At 38.3% G+C, this 21,979-nt stretch overlaps 1 protein-coding gene across 1 annotated transcript in view; it reads left to right on the top strand.

The window, feature by feature from the left end:
- SNX24 (sorting nexin 24) overlaps positions 1 to 21,979 on the top strand; it is a 93,723-nt gene that overhangs the window by 41,374 nt on the left and 30,370 nt on the right. The window contains exons 2-3 of the mRNA XM_032206543.1: positions 5,857 to 5,940; positions 11,163 to 11,267. Coding sequence (XP_032062434.1) covers positions 5,857 to 5,940; positions 11,163 to 11,267 — 189 coding nt within the window. The remainder of the gene's footprint in view (positions 1 to 5,856; positions 5,941 to 11,162; positions 11,268 to 21,979) is intronic.

Genomic DNA, 21,979 nt, shown 5'->3' with positions numbered 1-21,979 from the left:
AACTGCCGGTCATCAGCTGCTGCTTTCTGCCTGCTGGTGGCTGTCAGGAAAACATGGTCTGCATGTGTGAGGGCTGCTGCTGGGCAGGAGAGATGATCGCTCCCTCTTCCCCAGCACTCTGGCTACTCTCAGTTGCTACTATCTGATCAGTCTCTCCTTTTCCTTTACTTCCTCCAGCAGGTATCTTCATCCATCCTTAGGGCCCCAGCAGAACCAGCAAGAGCAAACTTCAGGGCTGTTCTGCTTCTTTCTTTACTGTCCCAGCTGGTTTCCCAGTTCTGCAGCAGGAAGAAGACCCTTTCCCGACAGGAGAACAGTGCAGGAGCTTCAGTACGGGCTGCTTCTTTAGGATGGGAGCAGCAGTTACTACAGGGAGAAGGAGGAGTTGTGTCTGTAAGCAACTTACCTAAGGCACATAAAGTCTTAAGTCTCAAAAAGTGAGAGTGGAGGGGATAACCAAAGGTTAGACAGTGGATGTGGGAAGGAAGGAAACTACAGTTGGGGGATTGTGGCTGGAGAGGAAAAAGAAATTTCCCTATCCTCAGGTCTTAGTGACCCATGCCAGCCTGACTGCGTGTCCTACAGCTGCCCAGCACCCACCACAGAATTGGATTTTGCTGCACCTCCCTCCCTGAGGATGAAGTCAGAATAAGTTCATTTGTTTTCATTTTGGGGATAGCGAGGTTCGGCTTTATCAAGGCTGCTATGAAGTTTGAGTTGGCTCTGCACACAGTCCTCATCTCCGCCTCTGCGCTGGAGGCATTCAGGGCGTATGGAGCATTGCCACGAGGTGCTTGCACCCATGAGATACCGAACTGCTGCTCCAGCAACATGCAGCTGTGGTCACGGCTGTCACCCAGCTGCTCTTACTGGTACCAAGGACCATCAGCTGGCCCTTGATCAGTAGGTGGAAAGAGGTTTAAAGTCATCTTTTGATCTTTACTATATGCTGTGGTCTTGTTCTAGTCATAGCACAGCAGAGAATGAAAATGTGCCATTGTCTAACAGTGATGAAACATTAAACATGTGGAAATCCTATTAGTGTTTCATGAACCGTAGCTGTCATTTCATTTGTCCTGGAATTCCTTCCATATGGCCATGACAAAGGTTTGAGGCTGAGTTTCTTGACACTTTGAATGCATTAGCTGTTCCTCAGACAAAAGTCTGTCAGGCATACTGAAACATCTAAAGGGATGTATTTATTTCTGTAAGCAATATATTAAAAAGAATTAGTGTTGGTAAGCTTGGTATTGAGAAGGAAAGGCACAGTACTAAAATTTTCTGGGTTATTCTTTTCCAGTGAACATTAGACGAACGTATCTGTTTTCTGTAAACTTCTCTTTTTCTGCTTCTGGTTTTTGTATCTCCTCATTCTAAAGAAGATTGCCCCCAAACTCTCTCAGCTGTAATCTTTCAGAAATTTATATAACTTCTATATAACTTTTTCCATATATGTACACATTATGATAGTGTTAATTTGCAATAAACTATTTAGATAATCTGATTTCCTTCAGTGAACATAAAGATCTCATCTGTGTATTTCTTATGTAATAGAAAAAACAACGAGGTATTGCCATGCTAGTTAATTTTCCTCCCTATTTCTGGACATATTTGTCATTCCTGTCTGTTTTTTGTTAAACTGATCTATGTTTGTTTGTTTGGACTTTTTTTTTTTTTTTTTTGAGATAAAGTTACTTGGACTGCATATTTTTGCATCAGATTATAAGAGATGGCCATTTATATCATGTAAGCATTTAACATACATAAAAACTGAAGGAAGGTAGTATCAGCTTGGTTATATGCAGTTCTCTACATGCTTTTAGAATACCTAAGGACTTACAGGAAGGCATGAATGGCTCTTGTATGTTTTATTTGCTCCTATTTTGTTCCATTTAAGCTATCTCAGAAATTCACAGTGATGCAATAGATTTTTGTTATTATGTGATACTGCTGCTCAAGTGCTGCAGTTTTTGCAACAAGAAGAGAAATGTAAGTTATTCCTCATGAAAACAATGGAAAAGGATCATTCACTTGAAGGTTTGTTAATGATCAAAACCTGATAAATACAGGAAAATGGCAAAATCAGGCATATTTGCTGCCAATAAGAAATGAAGTAAATGATTTCCAGTATCTGAATATATTCCATTTAATTGGAACAAAGCGGAGGCAAAGAAGAGAGCCAAAATAGTTCTACCTCCTCCTCCTGCCCAGTCATATTTAAATCTGTTTTGTAGTTGGACCTGAACATTTTGACTATCTTATTAAAAAACAAAACAAAACAAAAACTTAAGAGTTCTTCTCCAGGAGTTTCCTTCATGGTTTTGATAATTATGAATTTTAATGGCAGTTCTGCAATGTTGGTAAGCAGAAGATCAGCATTATTCAAACTGATTTCTAGCCTAAAGATGCTAACCCTGAAAATCATTTGTGTAGGTTAAATTCTGTAAGAGGATTTTGTGCCTTTGTGCAAACATTATTAATAGTTGTTGTGGGAATAACCAAGAAAGGCATTTACAAACAACATTTCTTGTTTTAGCATACTTGTAAAAGAGTTTTCTAATTGATATATTCATGCCTATGGACTTTTGTGTCCTAGTTGGGGTGAACTGCAAATCTTTCAGTGCAGTGTAATTTCTGGTATTTCACTGACTATGGGAAAACCATTTTACTTGTCTTATTCAGTGATTAATTATTGCATTTTTCATTTAACAAACTGTCACTTATAAAACGTCATATGTCTTTTCAGAGTTATCTGTTCACAGAACATGGACATTTTTACAAGAAAAGTAATTTCCTTGCAGTGTTGCATTTTTTTCCCATAGTTCTTCCGTCTTTATTTTGGCACTTTCATCTATGTTCACCCGTTTCCTTACATTGTTTTTCTGTCAGGCCCTGCAATTGCTCAGTTAAATTTGTGAGATTTGTCTATAGCTATTTTGAATCCATGAAGAGATTCTCTCTCTGTTGCAAACAAATGTATCTTGCTGCCTCTCACACACTTGTCTGTGTCCGCAATATGAAATTGCGACACTAACTTAATTCTGTGCATTTAGTTTACTCTTGTGAATTGAAACCTGGTAAACAGTGAGGAGGCAAAACCAGAATTTATGCAGTCTAAATGCAGTCATTTAATAATATAAAGTTCTTAAGCACATACTGTGCTTAAGTTTCTTTGTAAATCAGTTTAGTATTTAAATTCATCTTAAATTGAAAGATTTACAGATTGTCCACTTGATCACATTTATTGCTAATTGCTTTACATTTCTGAAACTTAGGTGCCACCATGAGTAAATTAGAAGCATAATTTGCAGGGTAGTTTTTTGTTTTTGAAACAGCAATTTTCGATTCATGATAGATCTGTTGTCTATCTTTGTAAGTTTTGGGTGGCTGCTAAAGCTGAATCCAAGGGCTGTGTGCTCTTGGAGGCAAAGGTAAAGCCTCTTAAAGTTGACAGAAGCAACTGAGGGTATAAAGGTAGTGGATTTGTGTTTGTAAAGGTGGCATCGTGGAAAAAAAGCATGTCTTCTATGAAAATGACCAGCAAATATGTATGTCTTCCTTCTGGCAAAAAAATATTGCAAGCAGTACTTGAAACATTGCTAAGATATAAAAAGAAGCTGAATAAATGCTGCATACTTTTTGCTGTTTTGAAACCATTCCTTTATTTCATTAACCAGTGGTGACACACAGGACACAATAGGTACATGCTTTGAAAAGAAGGCCAACTAGGGAATTTTTATTTCCCTTTTACCCCATATTCCAACTATTCTCCTTTATAAAATGACAGATTGATTGTCTCCAGATGGAATGACAATTCTCTAAAGTTGCACACACATAGCTAAAATCAGAATGGGGCTGCACAAGACAGACTGATTCACAAGGCAGTTACCTGCCAAGGGAGTACTTACAGCTGAGGCAGGAGCCTCTTAGACTTCTTCAGGTTGCTCAGCAAGCCCGGTAGCCAATGGAAGTGCTTAAATAACATTGGTGCTGAGGTTCTTAGCTGACTGAGGTGTGATCGGGTGTTATGAGTTGCTAACAATTGCCAGAGTTTTAGTATCAGGTTAATACAAAACCAATGTGACACCTTAACTAGGCATTTGCTCATGACTATTTAACTGTTCATATTCTGTCATCCATTCTTCCCACAAATCATCCTTGAAATTCTTTCAATGCAATATATTTCCTGTGCAATTGAAAGCATTTTGTTCCTTGTGGAACTATTTCTTTCATGCAATGTGTAGAATATAAGATGTAAATAATGTTTTCTTCTTATATAATTAGGGTATTAAGTCTGAACTAAATAAAAAAGTTTGCATCGATTTTTCTTTACGTGTGATTCTCCTTACAACTCCGAACTTACAATGTATTCCTAAGGGTGCCTTGGAGTTTTTTCACGTGTAGAGGAAAATTGTTAAATAGCCAATAGCTGTTCTCCCAAAATAGTCTAAATAGATAAGGAAAAAAAAATCAATGCACCCAAATAAGGTCATTTGCTCGCAGTGATTAGGACACAGAAATAGTCCTTTTCAAGGAGGTAGAATGTAGCACAAGCTATTTTGATGGATTACAAAGATCTGAACTAATTTTGGTAATGTAAACATTGGTGTGAAATGACTCCAGTCCCATCCATATCATGTTCAAACAAAGGTAGATGCATTTCAGTCTGGATTAAATAAAGTGCTGTCTGTTTCTAATATGGTTTGGCTGGCCTGTGAGAACCATAGCATTTTGACCTGTGTTTGAAAGGCAGGTTCTAGTGGACAACAGGAAGTGTTTATCCAGCATGATTTCTGTGCGTTTGCTCTGATCAATGCTAGTTGGACATATTGTGACAGAGCCCCCCTTTTTTTTCTGCATTCAGGCATAAACACTGTTTGCAAATTCATTTCAAAGTACTTTCATTTGGCCTAAGTCGTGGGTCTTGATGTAATCATCTGTCCTGAACATTGTCTCTAATTTCTCCTGGAAATAATTATTTCCATCATTTTCTGAGCAAAAATGAAAACAACAAGAAAAAAACACAAACTCCTGGATAGACTAGGCACTTTTTTTGTATTGCTTTTCTGCTGATCTTGTCTTCATTTAATAGACCATGTTTTCCTGAGTACTTCAAAATATTTCTCATCACTTGCCCTCAGAAATGACCTTGTGGCCTGAGAATCAAGAAAATGTCATGTTAGTGACTACTAATTAGTGGATCCAGGGAGCTTCTTCTCCTGGCCTTTCAACCTTCCAGAAGCAGCAACAAAAGCTGTCACATGTATCATACAAAGAAAACAAGCATTTGCCGTGGTTTTTTGTATGTGCTTTTTTTTTTTTTTTTTCCCTCTAGGTTATATAGATAGTAGCACAAGCTCAATTGAGGCTATATCTGAATTTATAGGTTAGGAGACAATTAACTTACAGTATAATGTTTGCATTATATCTCTTAAACATACAGCTTCTGTTACCTGGCTCTTACTGAATATGTGTTAGCATAGTAGTAGTAGGGAAAGAGAATGAATCGTTATTTCATTTCATTCTATTTTGTTGTTCTTACCATCTTTTAATTTATTTTTCATACTTCCAATTGCATTAAATATTTCTAAAAGGAAATATTTGAACATTTAGTTTTTTATATACAATATAAAGTCCAAACTGAACTGTCTTTTATCTGTGTTTGTTGAACAACTTGTTAATAGCAAATTAAGGCATAATATCCCTTAAACATTGTTGTACTTCTGCACCTCTTAACATCATGTGTTTTTGGAACCACTATGTTTTGGGCATAATGTGCAGTCACAACCACATCATAGATCTGTTTGTGCAAACATTAATTTCCTAATTTCCTTTTTATTATTTGTATTTTTTCAGGTCTTTAAAATAGAGGTACTAGTGAGTGGAAGGAAACATTTTGTGGAGAAGAGGTATAGTGAATTCCATGCCCTTCATAAAAAGGTAATTATCTCTTTCTCTATAAAATGTGTCTGTATTTTGCCTTAGTTATGTTTCCCCTCACTTGAAATTGTTAACATTCATGGCTTAAATACATCTTGTGATTTGTGTCCTGGAAAAGAGTTCTCAATCTACTCAGTTTCTTTTCTACTTCTTGGAAGCCAGAGAGGAGGGAGAAGAAAGAGCGGGGCTCAGAGATGACTTCTGAGATGTTTCTAACTCTCTGTTTTTATTATTGTTTACATTCTGTATTGATAAAATACTCTCTAGTATTTTTTTCTTCTTGCAAAGTCATGAAATACAGCATATTCCCATAGCAAATGGGAACTATGGTTTTGTTTTTTATCCTATTATGCGAATAATTTATATTAGATCTATAAACTGAATTGTTAACATGCTGTGGTAGGGAAACTATTAGTATACACCAGCAAATGAAGCATGAAAAAGACTGAATAGACTGTCTCACTCTGTTGTTCTTCATACAATTAATATAATATAAAATGCCAGCTAAGCTTGCCTACTGTGTCTTCTCAATAATATATAGAATGGAACTCAGTGCTTTCAAGAGTGGGTATCCAGTAATTGTTCTTAAAATTGTTTAGATCACCATTAAAGGGAAGGTACAATTTCTCCTCTCCAGGCTGAACCGGATGCTTCTATTACAGTTGTGCTGCTCAAAGGCAAGTTTTGATTTTTTCTGCCTTGTGGAAGACACTTACTGTGAAGGAGAATTCTGGAAAAGCAGTAGCCTACTAGTCATGGGGCTGCAGCCCTTTCCTGAGACCTGGGTCAACTGAACTTTCATTGGTTTATAGCTCTCAGCAGCAATGGATTATGTGCCAGCTTTATGGTGTGTAGATGTAAGCCAGTTTGGGGCCACAAAAAGAAACTATGGAGCCATTTGCGTGTTGGCCCTCAAAAGTCTGAAGAGCCAGAGTATATTTTGCTTTATTGCACAAGTAGTTGATATGTGCTAGTATTTCTTTACAGAGAGACACATATTTTCTCCCTTGTGTTCCCATTGAATATGATACAACTTGAACAACAGTGGCAGAATCAGAAGTACAACTCACTGTGCTACCGCCAAGTCCTGCAGTACGTGTACTTTACTTTATGCAAGAATAATCATACAACTGAAAGTAGAACAGCATAGATTGAGTAGTGATTGCATGACTAATGAAGCTAGGAAACATTAAGAGGGGAAAAGGGGGTTTTATTTGCTTAAAATGCATCTTCCCAAGTAGGCTGTGTCCTGTAGTTGATGTCTAATTCCACTGTAATTTCTGGAGTTGCACAGTTTATTTTTGGTTTGTCTCTTGATTTACTTGTACATTTCCCCTCATTGCTCTACACAAGTGTCTTGAATGACTCAATCTCTTGAACGAGTCTTACTCTCAGCTTTGTCTCCTTGCACACCAATTCCTCTGCAGCAACTTGCTTTCTAGAGAATTATTATTAGAACACCAGAAAACTCATACATGATAGTCCTTTTCTCTCAAACCAAATGTAGCAGCGAAATAAACACACCTGTAAAACAGGTATTCAGACAAGACACCTTGCACCACCTTTCAGTTTGTTACTTCCTACTCCTCGTCTGCTTGCTGTCTGTATAAATTACTCTGCAAACTTGATAGTTGCTTTCATATTTTTTTTCTGTCCAGATGCAAATCACCCAGCATATTTTGGCACAACATACATTTTCTTAAATATATATATTTATATACATATATATTTTTTCTTTTCAGTTATGCTTAAATTTGTCATAAACAGAGTAGTTGAGTAGCTCCTGCTATGAGCCTGCTTCAGTGCTTTCAGTATTGCAGAAATCATGGGGAAAGTGTTCTCTAGCAATACATTACATGGATGTAACGTCACCCGTTCTTCCTGTCCATTTTGTGCTAGAAAAAGCAGAAAACCTCAGAGCTCTTAAGAAAGTACACTTATGTTTTCTTCAGTTGTGTGGGGTGTGTATTTGAAAAGGTTTTACAAAGAAGAGTATTTTGAACTTGTATCTCATTCTTTGTGAAGTTTGTTTGCGTCCTACGATTATTTACACACACATCAAGTTACCAGTTTGCTTTCAGCATACAAATAGCATTTTATTTTTGGTTCTTTTCATCCCCTTTAATTTAAAGGCAAGTTCCACTCTAAACTGCTGTAAGTGCATGACAACTGGAAAGGTACCTTCAAAGGTACTGCATATTCAAGGTGCCCTCAGTGCTGGAGATGTCTGTAGTGAGCAGTAGAAATAGCAGTAGAAATAAAGCTCCTGTTGGGAACAACCAGGGTAGAAAATGGGAATAGATGCTTAAGGGGGGAGATTCTCATCCTGAGAAGGACATGCTGCACTAGAATCATGAGGAGGAAGGACTCCTTTGCTTCACAATTTAAGTAATTCATTCAGCAAAATACCAATTAATGTTTTGATTCTATTAATCTTATTATTAATATTTTTATTATTATTTTGTAAAAATAGTGAAACCCCACTTCCTCTGCAATCTGGATGTAATGGACAAAATTATGAAAAAAAAAAAAAAGCAAACTTACAAAAAAATTAGTCTTTTCAAGCCTGCTGTGATACACCAGGAATACAAATTATTTCTTTGATGGGAAACTTGAACTACTTTTGGCTTTTTTGAAATCATTTGCATTGACCATTATAATTTGACCCGAGTATGAATGACAAGCTAGGCCTTTCAGGCTACGTACCATTCACATTAAAGAATTGACTTAAGTCTGAACAAAAGTTTTGTTATTTTCACATCAAGAGATTTTTATAAGGAATTAACATCTTTCTGCCCATATAACATTAAAAATACATCCATATTCTCATATTTATTCCCTATTTCCTTTTTGTTCTCTTTTTTCTTAAAATCCTTGATAGTTCTTTTTTAGTAGGAAAATGTTAGGAATTGACAACGTTGCAACTACTGCAGTGAAATCTGCAAAAATCTTAAGTTCTACACATTCACTTTTGTAAATTGTTTATAATTCTAGAATAGTTCTGACTTTCCATACTTGGACAAATAATTCTTTAATTGATTATCTGAGACATCTTTTGGTCTTGAGGCAAACTGGGACTGTAAGGCAAACAGTATGTGAAATCAGCACTAGACCAGTGTTGTGAACAGAAAGATATTACAGACACTAATTGTCCTCAGATAAATATTACTTGTGTAGGGGTCAGGTCTGAAGCAACATAACTAATATATAGGTAGAAGTGCTTAACATTCTTTGTCATAGTAATCATTATTTGTTACAATATGTTGATGGATTATTCTAAGCATATGAGCGTGGGCTTATCATTTATCCTTTGTACCTCTGTATAGCATGTACTTTATACCTACACAGTGTACCTGTGCTTTCACATTTTAGCAATTGTTTATTGGATGCTTTATGTAACACGAGCACAGAGCAAAAACGGATTGTTAATCACTAGCAGAGATACCAGCCAGAGTGTATTTATCTTGTAAGCAGCTAAGCTTTAGTGGAATCTTGTACTGTTTCCTATTTGTCTCTCCTCATCTGGAGCATTCTCCTCATTTGTTACTCATCTGCAAGTGTTATCAGAGTTTGCTCCAGCTGTGATCATAGCCTCTTCAACACTCTTGAACAATTTAGAGGAAAAAATCAGGTTTTATATTTTGCCTTTAAGATCAGTCAGTAAAAGTACATGGGCTTGGACAGGGTTTCTTTTTCATTTCATGTTTAATTGTAATCTAGCAGTGTTAAGAAACCAGAAAGTTGCAGAATGTTTCCAGAGCAATTGAGGTTTCTGTGCTGGAGCTTCGTTACTTGTGATTGTAGAGACGTTGATATGTTGGCACTGCTTTTTCCTATAGTGACATCTCAGCAAGCTTGAAGATGAAATGTAAATTCTCAGTCTCCCATGGGTATGCATGTCAAAGTCAATTTTGAGTTTCTTTCCTTGCATTCCTTGCCTCAGATTTACTCAAAGGCAATATCCAACAGAAAGAATGTCTAATGTCACCTTCTATTAAAATGCAGTGGCGCCTATTCCAGTTATTGGTTTTGGTCTGTAGTTTTGAAGAAAATGTTAATATTGGTTGGTTTTGGAAAAAAACAAAACAAAACAAAACAAAACAAAACAAAACAAACAAAAACAAACAAAAAAAAACATTGCTCCAGAAAGACAATTCTTAGTGTTATCAGAATAGATTATTTATCTGTCTATGCAGTTGTGTATGCATACAGACAGACATGTGTATGTACATATCTATAAAATATTTCCTGTGGGAATCTTCAGAGGAACAGTTACAGAGCTCTCTTGAAAATCTGTTCAGTGGCAGTTTTGCTGTTTCTTTGTATAAGCTATTAAACACAGCTGTCCATCAGTTGGTACAATTTGAGGGCACAGATAATTTGCTCTCTTGATTCCAGAAAAATGGTTCTCTCCTCCTTTTACTTCTCCCACCTGTTCATAAGCGCCTAAATCTAGAGTTAGAAATTATTGTGGTGTTTTGTCACCATATGTAGCAAGGCAAACCTGTGTATGTTGCTGTGAGGTTGTAAGGTGTCGTGCCAGATTAACTAATGGGGAAACGAAGCACAAGAGAGGCTTATGTTGTGTCTCCTGATGTATCTTCCCTTGTGTCTCTACGGTTGTGTGGGGCTAACGTTGGGTGTTTAAGGCCGAGCTGGTTACTGAATCCATCTCTTGGGTGCTTTAGAAGCAACTTCCTCCTCAGCTGTAAATGCAGTGGGGCTGTGAGCTAAGTTAAGCCCTTGCTCCATGGTTTCTGGACCTCTTGAACGGTTTCCTGAGGCTCAGATTTGTCAGTCATTGGGCGTTTGAGATTGTCACTGCTTTGCTTCAGTTATCATTGAGCCCCCTCTTGTACACTGCTCAGCTGACTGACTCAGGTATGCGATCAAGGGTGACACGGATCCTCATTCCAAGTATTCTCATGTAGTTGCTGCTCTTTTGTTGTACTAGTTAGTGCTTTATTAGTGACAAAAAAATTGATAGTGTTTCTGTTCACTGAGAAGGGCTGTGCATAGAGTTTTTTTACCCTGCAGCCTATAGATGTGAAGAGTTTTTAAAAAGTCAATTATCATTTCAGTGAGTTGATGATGAGACACTTAGTTGCCATGCTATTTTCCTTTGTTTATGGCTATTTTACCTGTACTCTCATCTCTAATGTGCATACTTTAAAGGGTCACTATTATCCTTCCTTTTTTTTCTGAATTTCTTTTTGTTTCAGCTCAAGAAGTTCATAAGGACTCCAGAGATCCCTTCAAAGCATGTGAGGAACTGGGTCCCAAAGGTCCTGGAGCAGAGGCGGCAAGGCTTAGAGTTGTACTTGCAGGTAAGTCTTCTCTCATTGGTGTGAAAGTAAAAGCAGCATACCTTTTCAGAGTGGTAGTATCCAAAACTTTTGTAGACATTGCAGGCACAAAGGGGGCTGTTTTACTGAGAGGCAATTTTAAATGTGGGAAATGAGTTGCATCCTTACTAGCAGTGATGATCTATGTTCAGTTAGCATGACTAGCAGCTGGAAATCTGGACTGTTTGCATTTTGTTTCTTATTCTGACATAGGCTTCTGACTGACTTTGGGTAACCTACTAGTACCACATTTTCCTGTGTGTAAAATAATAATCATTTTTTACAAAGATGTTTTTGTTGTACCAATGAAAAATACTGTGGGAAAAAAAAAAAAAAAAAAAGAGTCTTTATCTAAACCAACCTCTGCTTAGATGGACTAGGGAAGAAGCAGCTCATCAAATTTATATTGTCTACTGTACATGCATGTATCTGTATTGTTCATCTAGTTGAAATAGGCACATCATCTCATATTCATTTCACTCTGGGCAGTTGCATTTAGAGACCTAGTTTATACCTACATGTACTTGGACATTGATTTTGCTACATACTATAAAGAGAGTCTTGAGGAATGATTCGGACATACAGACATCTAAATATATGGGTGATAAATATTGTCTTTTTTAAATAGATGGAATTTCTACACATGCCACGATTGCTTCAAAGGTTATTCTCTTTTAAATTGAAAATGCCCAATGGTGTAATTCCACAGCCATTTCTATGGTGACAAAACCAGATTAAGCTGTTCTTCAACATGTCGTCCCAGTTCACTGCACCTTCAGCTCTTTTATTAAAGGTGACCATAGAAATAATCTGAGTGAAAAGATAACATTTTTGTGAGGATGGCTAGAGTGACATATTCTATTTTTACTCAGATAATTTCAGAGATCAGATTTATGTCATCATCCGCAGTTGCACTGGCACAACTGGAAGAGTGGTGAACTGCAAAATAATGTACAGTGAGCTGCCATCAAAGAAAATGGATGTTAACCTGCGCTGCTCAGGAACCTGCCTGATTTTCAGGAAGGTTTGTAAGAGAAAACTCCTTAAGGAGGAAATAATTACTGTGTGATGCAAGAGAGTATTACTTCTGACATTACACTTTCAAAAGCAAGTTTGGAAAGGAGGAACATACAACTTAAAATTTATTCTGAGATGTCGGAAGAGTTTCAGGCAACATAGTTTATTTTTTAATTTAGGTATTTAGTTATTAATTGCTAAATAGGAATATGTAATCCCTTTTTTCTTACTGCTCTATGTGATTTATAGTATCATCGGCATGTAAAAATTAATTTTATTTAATCTGCATCTATAATTTATTGTTATGGGTGAAAAAAAATTGCTGTTGGAGAGACTTTAATTTTGAAAAAGAAAAGGGTCTTTTTGTTTTCAGTGGCTATCATCACAGCCTGTGCAATCATCAGTGTGCCTTTCTTCTGTGGATATTTGCTATGACTTGCTTTTTTTTTATTATTTTCATGAAGATGTCTTTTGTAGAACACCACTACTAAGGCACATGTACCCATTCCTCTTATGAAGTTGATTTTGTTAAAAAGATACAGGGGTAAATTGCTTCGCACTTTTAATTGCTGATAAACTTTAGAAGAACATCTCCCCCTACTGGAAGAGTTAGCCAACTCTTGCTCTTCTACATTGCTGTACATGCAATTGACTTTTCCCCTCATCTGCTGCTAGTGGCTATCACAGGAACACACAGGGTAAGGTTGAAGTGGACAACTGATGAAAACAAGGCCAACCATATTAATGTGTATACCAAAATAAAATAATTAATAATAAATATTTTAGTAAACTAAACTAAATAAACTAATTAAAATAATAATTCTATAATTGAAATCTGGATAAAAATGAGGTGAAATTTGACTATTTGAATTGTTTTGTATCATGTAGTAAAGAAAGCAAAAAAATTCCATTGTCTGAGGTTGAATGTTTACACTCTTACTTCTTTGTGATCTTTTGTATTGGCTTTACATGGCAAAGTTTTGGTGGCACGAGGGTTTGCAGGGGTGACCTCTGTGAGCACAGCCCAGCAGCTGCCCCATGTCAAAGCAGAGCCAGCCCCAGCTGCTCCAGAAGGGACCTGCTGCTGGCCAGAGCCGAGCCATGAGCGGCACTGGGTGGGCCTCTGGGAGAGCAAAGTTAAGAGGGGGAAAAGAACTGCTGGGCAACAGCAGCTGGGAGAGAGGGGTGAGAAAATAGAGCAACAGCCCTGCAGCCCCCGTGGGCAGTGCAGCAGGAGGGCAGGAGGTGCTGCAGGCAGGCAGCAGCAGTTCCCCTGCGGGCTGTGCAGGGAGAGGCCCCTGGTGGAGCAGGCTGTCCCCCTGCAGCCCATGGGTCCCACATGGAGCAGATCTCCACGCTGCAGCCCCCCCATGGGTGGAGGAGCCCCCGGTGGAGCAGGTGGATGTGGCCTGGAGGAGGCTGCGGCCCATGGAGAGCCCCCGCAGGAGCAGGCCCCGGGCCGGAGCTGCAGCCCGTGGAGAGGAGCCCACGCAGGAGCAGGGGGCCTGAGGGGAGCTGCTGCCCACCCGTGGGGGACCCGTGCTGGAGCAGTTTGCTCCTGGGGGATGGATGGATGGATGGACCCCGTGGGACGGAGCCGTGTGGGAGCAGTGCTTGAGGAGCTGCTGCCTGTGGGCAGCCCCCCAGGATCAGTTCAGGAAGGACGGCATCCCTGGGAGGGACCCCACGGGGGGCAGGGGCAGAGAGGGACCGTGAGGGAGCCGCAGATCCAAAGCATCAGGGACTGACCACAGCCTCCACTACCCATTCCTCTGTGCCAGGCAGGGGGAGGAGGTAGAGAAGTGTTCGAAGGTAGGAAGGTGTTTTTAGTTCTCACTGCTCTAGTCCTTTATTAAATGGCAATAAATTACATTAATCTTCCTTACCTTGAGTCTGTTTTGCCTGTGATGGTAATTGGTGAGTTATCTCCCTGTCCTTATCTCAACCCCTGAGCTTTTTCTGTTATATTTTCTCCCTCTGTCCATCTGAATAAGGGTGGTGAGAGAGCGGCCTGGTGGTGCTTAGCTACCTAATAGCATTAAACCACCACATCTTTTCATGATGGAACCTCCCTTTTAAATCATTTCAGTGTATGCTGTTTTTTTTCTTGGAGTAGATGGACAGAAGCTCACTAGATTTTTCTGAAGAATAGCAAAATCGTGAATAAACCAAATATTCTGAGATTGTGATATCCAAATGTTTATTTTCTTAAATTTAACAACATCCAATGTCAGCTAATATTCATTAGCTGTCTTGTTCTCCTTGGTTTTGAAAGCTAGGTGAGGGTTTGCGCTTATTATAATGGTCTGATTTTCATGGAGTCCTGAAAGATTGATTTATGTCAGTTGTTTTAACTGGCTTTCACATTGAACAAGCTTGCCTGGAATTTACAACTTTTTTCTTTTTAGTACTGTGGAACAACTGACTGGTAAATACTAATGTATTTATTCAAGAGTACGTATAGTAATTCATCAATATGCATAATAATAATTGAGAGCCTTTGTGAATGCTGAGAACAGTCAACTGACTGACAAGTGAAAGGAAGGATTATATTTACTCTGTTAATGAGGGAACAGATGCAAAGATAAGTGAATAACAGAACATGGCCCTAAACAGTCAAGCAAATTAGTACAAAGCAATAAGCAAATGCTCCTCTGCTGATCCGTGATAACTGTCGGTGTGCATGAGCTTAGACTACAGCATGCAGAATTTACATTGAGCTGGTTTTGTCTTTGCTAAAATAGAAAGTGCATGTTACTGACAGTGAAAGAGGACTAAACCAGCTCTAACTACCTTGTGTTGGCTATCAACTAAGAACATTCTGACAATTACCACAAATCAATTAGTGTGTGATATAAATTCTGACTTGATGGTAAATTATATAGGTATCTGAGCTTGTAGCTTTCAATACAGCAGAGATTAGAATCCAGTTGTTTAAATTTAAAATTTATAAAATAAATCATTGGATTACATTATTGCTGACAAAAATTTCTCTGAAAGTACTGTTAGATTGCACAAAGATTTGCACTTCGCTAAATGCAGATGTTAATATGTCTTCTCTTGAGACATTTCCAGAAGAGTCTGATATTGAGACAAGGTAGAACATAAAATTAATGTAGCTGGTTATGTAGTCTCTCATTTGAGAGCGGCAGCCAATCGGACTTTCATAAAAAGTCCATGACTGCTGATAGTTTGAAGAAATACTTGCTTGAACATACCAGAAGTTAAAGGTAAGTGTTGAAGATAATGGGGCAGACAGCTAATTGGCATTGTAGCTTCTGGGTGTTTTTATTTTTTATTTTTCATCTGCTCTATAACCTTGGACTGACCACTTATCACAAAGCAATACAGAAATATGTTATGCTTTGATAGTGTATTTAAAGGAAATACAGACTGCTTGAAATGCTCCCTTTTGCACAGTATTGTTTGTGTATGAGTTCAGTAAGTCATCTTTTGGATGGGCCAACTGCACCAGTAGTTGGGTTTTTATTTTGGAGACATTGAAGACATTGTTGAGATTCCTAAGGGCAGCACTTAGGGACCTTATCTAATTGGTTATTGAAGCAACTGCAGCTGTGTTGTCAATCTGATCGGTATTTGTTACAATTAGATTTTGTATGATGTACTCTTGGAGGAGCAGTTTTTATGGAGCTTATTTCCAGTGAATTGGTAATGGGGAAGAATTTGATCTAACCACCTGCCCTCTACTGATTTGGAGTTAGGTCATATCCTTGTCCCAGTAAGCTGACACTAGATGTTATTGCCATCCAGTCTCTCTGCCCTAGGGACTTGCCCTTTGACAGACCTTCCTTTTAAAGTTCAATGGAATAGATACTTTTTAACCCCCTTGGGCAGAAGAAATCTCATCATTTGCTGATATCATCAGCCCAACAAGATAACAGACATTGTTAACAGAATTGACTGTGAAGTGGCACCCACATCTCAACATGAGAAGATGTAGCTGCCAGTCTTCACTGAAATGATTTGGTTATGGAGATTTTGAAGAAGGCTCATATTTGTGATGAGCTTAAGGATGGTAACTTGGGGTCTAAGTGACCTGAGGAGATTCTTCTTGTGACTGGCAGGAATCTAATATAAAACTGAAGACTAAACCTTCTGAACTAGTCTGTATGTATGTAAGGTCTTTATGCACATACATTTCCAACCAGAGATAGTACATAGAGCTAATATTTCTCTCTCAGTTGATGTCAAGAAAGCGTACTTGCCTTTTACTTACTCTTGAACTTCGTAAGAAGAGAACAGTCCTGATTCCTGGAGATAAGATTGGTTAAAGTGCTGCTTGGCTGTGAGACTTGAAGACTTGATGAACTTCAACATTCCAGAGTTTCAGGAGTCCAAATCTGCAAAATGAATTATGGAGTTTATGAAACTGGACTAGAGATTTGTTTTCCATTTAAGGAAATAATCTGGAGATCTGAGAAGCACTTTGACCTATATTTCAGTATTCTTCGAAATGCAGTGCTCTTAAAAAATATTTTAACTACCAATCTTTCCTGAAAAAGATAAGTAAAACCGAATCCGTTATGATTTTGCTTTTCAAAAGTAAAACGCAATCCTATCCTCCTTAACTGTGTTAGCTTACAGCAGGGCGGAGCTAGGAAAACCATGGCTATAGTGATGAATAATGTCTAATTGCTTTATGTGTAAGTTCATCAGAAATATAAAGGAGAAAATCACTCATTATTACATTGCATTTTTTTACTCTGTTTTGGGGAACTGTTCAATAGCATACACAACAACAAAAAAACAAACAAAAAAAAAAGATGAACATTTCTGCAGTTGATGACTGCAGAAGAAAAAACCTACCTTATGGAGTATTTTTCCTAAAATGTCATTTCTTCAAAAACAAACGAACCAACAAAAAAAAACACCTCTGACTTTAGTCACCAATCTCAATTGTTCATATTCTGAAGCTGTTGAGATATCCTCAGTTATGTTGATCTAGTTCTGTACTGTTGCTTCATAAAAGTTTTAGATTCAGTTAAAAGAAATTAAAGTATTGAAAATACCTTTTTGATGACTTGGAAACTGTTGCAGAGTGTTGCTCATCTAATACAGTGTTTCATAACATAAGTAAGGTTCAGCTTTCTCAGTCTTTTCCCCTTTTCACTATCCTTCTGAGGAGTTAGATGATCTTACAGTGTTGAAGAAATAGAGTTTTACATCACCTAGTGGGGAGTTTCATTAGTTTCTCACTGCTTAATTTGATTCAATTTCTGTTGGCCTTTTGCTGTTCTAACAAGGAGGAGTGTGAATCCCATCACTTATAATCTTGTCCATCTTCAAGAAGATTGGAGAGGTCTCTTCTCTAAGAAAAGCCATCTAGATTCTTGATGCCAGTCTGCAAGTGCTCCACAGTGTACTTGAGCTAGAATTTTGCCTTTTAATAGCTAAATAACACTTCTCTGTAACTATAGCTGAAATACTGCTTCAGAGCTGTCTTGGTTGGAGGAGGATCAGAAGATGTGTGAAAGTGATGAACATAAGCTTTTAATGATGCACAAGACTTTTCACTACTTAATCTTTGTAAAGTGGGGAAAAAAAAATGTCTTACAATAGTACATAAAAGTCAGCCTGAGCTGTGCTAGGCAGAATAAAAGCTAGGCTGTCGTATGAAGAGAGGAGATCTTGGTTTGTGGGTTGCTTGAAGCTGACAAAGAAAACTAGAATCAGAAGCATTCTGTAAGTGTTTGATAACTGAAACAGTTCTTGACTTTGCATTATCAGTATTAAAGGAGAAAGAAAGGTAATGTCTGTAGATGCAGATGGCTTTGAACCTGTGCTGTTGGAGCTTTTTAGAAATATTGAGGTATCTGTATATGGTGTGCGTGCTTCTATGAGACATTCTGTTGCTTTTGCCGAATGAAGATAAATCATTGGCTACTAATTAATTCTGTAAGGGTAATGGCAGAAGGATCATAGAACTACTCAATGATCATTCAGCTATTTAAATTTTAACTCTGTATACTTCATTTATGGCATTTATCCATTCTGTCAATGTTAATATTCATGATAATTGTCCTTTCTTTGTATTCTCAGAAATGTGCTCTGTATCAAGAGTTAAGTTATTCCTGAATACCTGTGTGTTGTTACCAAAGCGTATGGTGAATGCCAAAAGTCTGAACTGTTTCAAGGGAAGACTGGAAAAGCTCATGGGAGAGTTCGCATTTGCATAGAAAGTCTGTAGAAGTAACTTTTGAGGCTGCTGAAGTATCGAAGGAAGTATTTAATATGTTAGTCCTGGTCATTTATACTCTTTCTTGATATCTGTTTATCACAGCCATTTTTGGAGACAGACATTTTTGGAGCAGTGCTAAATGGACCTTTGCTAACACGTTATTATTTTTTAGCTTGTTATTGAATTTGATGAAACATCGCTGTGTTTTCATGAATTAAACCTTGCCTGTATCATGAACACTAGTCTTAAAAGAAAGAAATGCTGAATCATATGGCTGGTAAGATATGGTTGAATCATACTGATATATTGAAGAGGAAAAGACTAATGCCTTCTGGGATTAAATGATTTACTTTACACATGTGAGGTAATTGGCATTGTATTTAAAAGCTGAACTCATGAACGTCATGAAAAATGAACTCACTGAAAGAATTTTTAAAATTAAAGCTTCTGTGCAAAATGTGGGTTGAATTTTGTTCTTCTCCACCTAATTCTGTGCATGCCTTACGTGTGGGCTGTTTCTCGCTAGACTTTTCTTTAACTATGCACCATATCTGAGAGCAAGAGCTGCATAGAATTCACTTTGACTTCCTTGTGTCATTCATTAGCCACCACAAAGCTTTCTGTACCAGCGATCCTTCCCTTTGACCTTTGTACACGTTCTCTGTTGGGATCTATTTCTAACTAATTTAACACCAAATTGGCTTATTTGCAGAAAAATAAAAATAAAAAATCCTATCAAGTCGAGAACAGATACTTATCTTCCTGATTGCTGTTTCTGGAAAGCAGTGTTGTTTTAAAAGCAGATGAATACACCAGGAGGAAAGAACCTAGTTTTAGAAAGTTGCAAGTAGAAGTTAGAAACAATGAAATAAGATTTAACCGATGTCCTGCTGCAGAGGCTGTTGAATCACCCCCATCCATTAATCACATTGAAAATTCTCTCCATTATCCAAAATTAATCAGTGTCTTGCTTCTCTAATGCCATTTAGTCGGCAGTAATCAAGGTTGAACTCTACCTGTAAGAAGCTATAAAAGCAATGGTATAAAGTATAAAAAGGCAAAATGTTCTTTGTCCTTATTAAAGATTGTGAGCAGAGTGTTAAATAATATTAATGGCTGGGATTGTCAGTACTTAACAGTACTTTCCTAGTACAAGTGATTTTATTGATCGATACAGTCTCAATGTAACAGGGCAGATTATTCTACTGATTTTATCGAAACCTTAACTAAGTTTGTTAGTGTACCACATATCTTTAAATAGATCTAGATGATGATGTAGATTAAGAAAAGCAGACCACCATCCATCTTTTTTTGATCGGTTAATAACTTAAATCCATCATTGCTAAGACCAGCTCTTTTAAGGTTCTGTTGTGCATACGTGTTTTTTTTGGTGGTATGGATACTTAGCTGTTTTTAGATGGCTGTGGGTTTCAAAGAAGTGTGCTTGACACGCATACTTGCATATTGGCTAAGAAGAGGTGTAAAATAAGAGGAAAGCAAAATAATTTTGCAGGTAATTTAAAGGAGAGCTTTTTAATAACACTTTCTGCTTGCAAATGTGTTTCCTACAGAAATGTTCCAAGCTTTTTCAAACATGCTTGGGAAAATTACCTGATTTATGTTTTAAAAGTATGTATTTTTTCCTTCAGTAATCTGTGTTTGTTGTTGATGGTGGTGTGGGTTTTTTTTTCTGTATAGAACTCTGCTGCATGAATTTATCTCTCATTTTGCTCTTACATGTCAGAGCTGATCAAAGTAAATTTTACTCAGTTAAAAGCAAAATTTGTATTAGAAGTCGTGACAGGTTTAGAAACCATGTCTAAATGTTCATTCTCTTTTCACTGTGCTGTATATTATCATGCTACAGTATCACTGTCACCCAAATTAAGATGAACATCAAATTGTAGTTATTGCATATTATACACAGAGTGAGAAATGGTCTCCATCATGGCCCAAACAGACCTCGTGAGAACTGAAAGACCTGCCCAGACCTTCAGTTTCAGGGAGGGAACTCCAGAATCTGGAAGTCCCCTGAAGGCCGAGGTGAGTGTTGTGGGTGCAAGCGTGCCCAGATGAACGAACTTTTTGAGCAATTTGCAAGAGGAGCTCAGCAGCCAGCATAGGATCCAGGAATTAGAGTGAGAGATTGAAGGATGGTATTGGGAACTGGCATGGACTGAGCAACAGCCCTGCCTTAAGTCCTTGCATGGGGCAGGTAAACTGGCTTCCAACCCTGATCTGATGTACTTGACTGACAAGACAAGGGAGACTGAACCCTTGTCTCCTCTCAGAGCAGAAGGAGGAGTGTTCCCCATCCACTCAAAAGTGTCCCTAAACAACAGATACGGTGCTGTGGGGCTGGAACAGGGAGAGTGTGTGAGTAATTGTCAAGACCCAGAAAGGGATAACCATACAAAGTCTGTCCAACCAACCACCTGTGCTAGAACCAGTGCCACTATAAAAGCACAAAGGTTGTTAGTAATTGGCAGTTTCTCACTGAGAGGCACTGAGGCTCCCATTTGCCATCCAGACAATCTCTCTAGAGAGGTTTACCTGCTAGAGGCACCACATTCACAATATTACAAAGATTTTACTGAGCCTGGTAAAGCCAGAGGACTAACTCCCATTCCTACTCTTTCATTTAGGGTCAAAGGAGGATGCAACAAGGAGATTCTGAAATATTAAAAGGGTCTTTTTGCCCCTCAGAAAGATGTGGAAGGGGTCAGGAGCACAGGTAGTGTTCTCCACTGTCCTCCAGTTGGAAACTGGGACCCAAGAAGAAGGTGAATGGATGAGGTGAATGGTAGGCTGTGTGGCTGGGGTTTTGGATTCTGTGATCTCAGACAAAATGAGCATGTTGACACTGGATGGGGTGCACCTGACCCCAGAGTGCTGCAGGCAGTAAGCTGGCTGGATTTGTTAGCCAAGCTCTAAACTGGGTTCAGTGGGGAAGGGGATATACCTCTGAGTAACAGAGAAGAACCAGGAAGTGCCAACACTTCAGGAAGCAACAGGGAAATACCTGTCAGTTGTCCCAGAGGAATTAGGAGGGCTCCTCTAAAAAGGTGATGCTGCTGATAGCCCAGGTGAAGTGCCTCTGCACCAATGCACACAACACAGGAAATAAACAGGACAAATTGGAAACCACGGTGCAATTAGAAAACTAGGACCTGACTGCTGTCATGGAGATGTGGTGGGATGAATCACAAAACTGGAACACTACAATCAAGGACTAGTACTGAGAACTAGTAAACAAGAACTGGTAAATAAAGACATGGAGAAGGCTGAGGTACTCAACTAATTCCTTCCTTTAGTCTTCACTGCCAGTCAGGCTTCCCACATCTCTCATTTCCCTGAACCTCTAGGCAGGGGCTTGGGGAGCAAAATCCTTCCCAGTGTAAGTGGAGAGCAGGTTTGAGATCACCTGATGGAACTGAACAGGTACAAATTTATGGGGCCCGATGCCACGCATCCCAGG

This window comes from Aythya fuligula, chromosome Z (genome assembly GCF_009819795.1).
Source record: "Aythya fuligula isolate bAytFul2 chromosome Z, bAytFul2.pri, whole genome shotgun sequence".
Classification (NCBI taxonomy): Eukaryota; Metazoa; Chordata; class Aves; order Anseriformes; family Anatidae; genus Aythya; species Aythya fuligula.
Note: the sequence above shows the minus strand (reverse complement) of the source record. Positions and strands in the feature narration are given on the sequence as shown.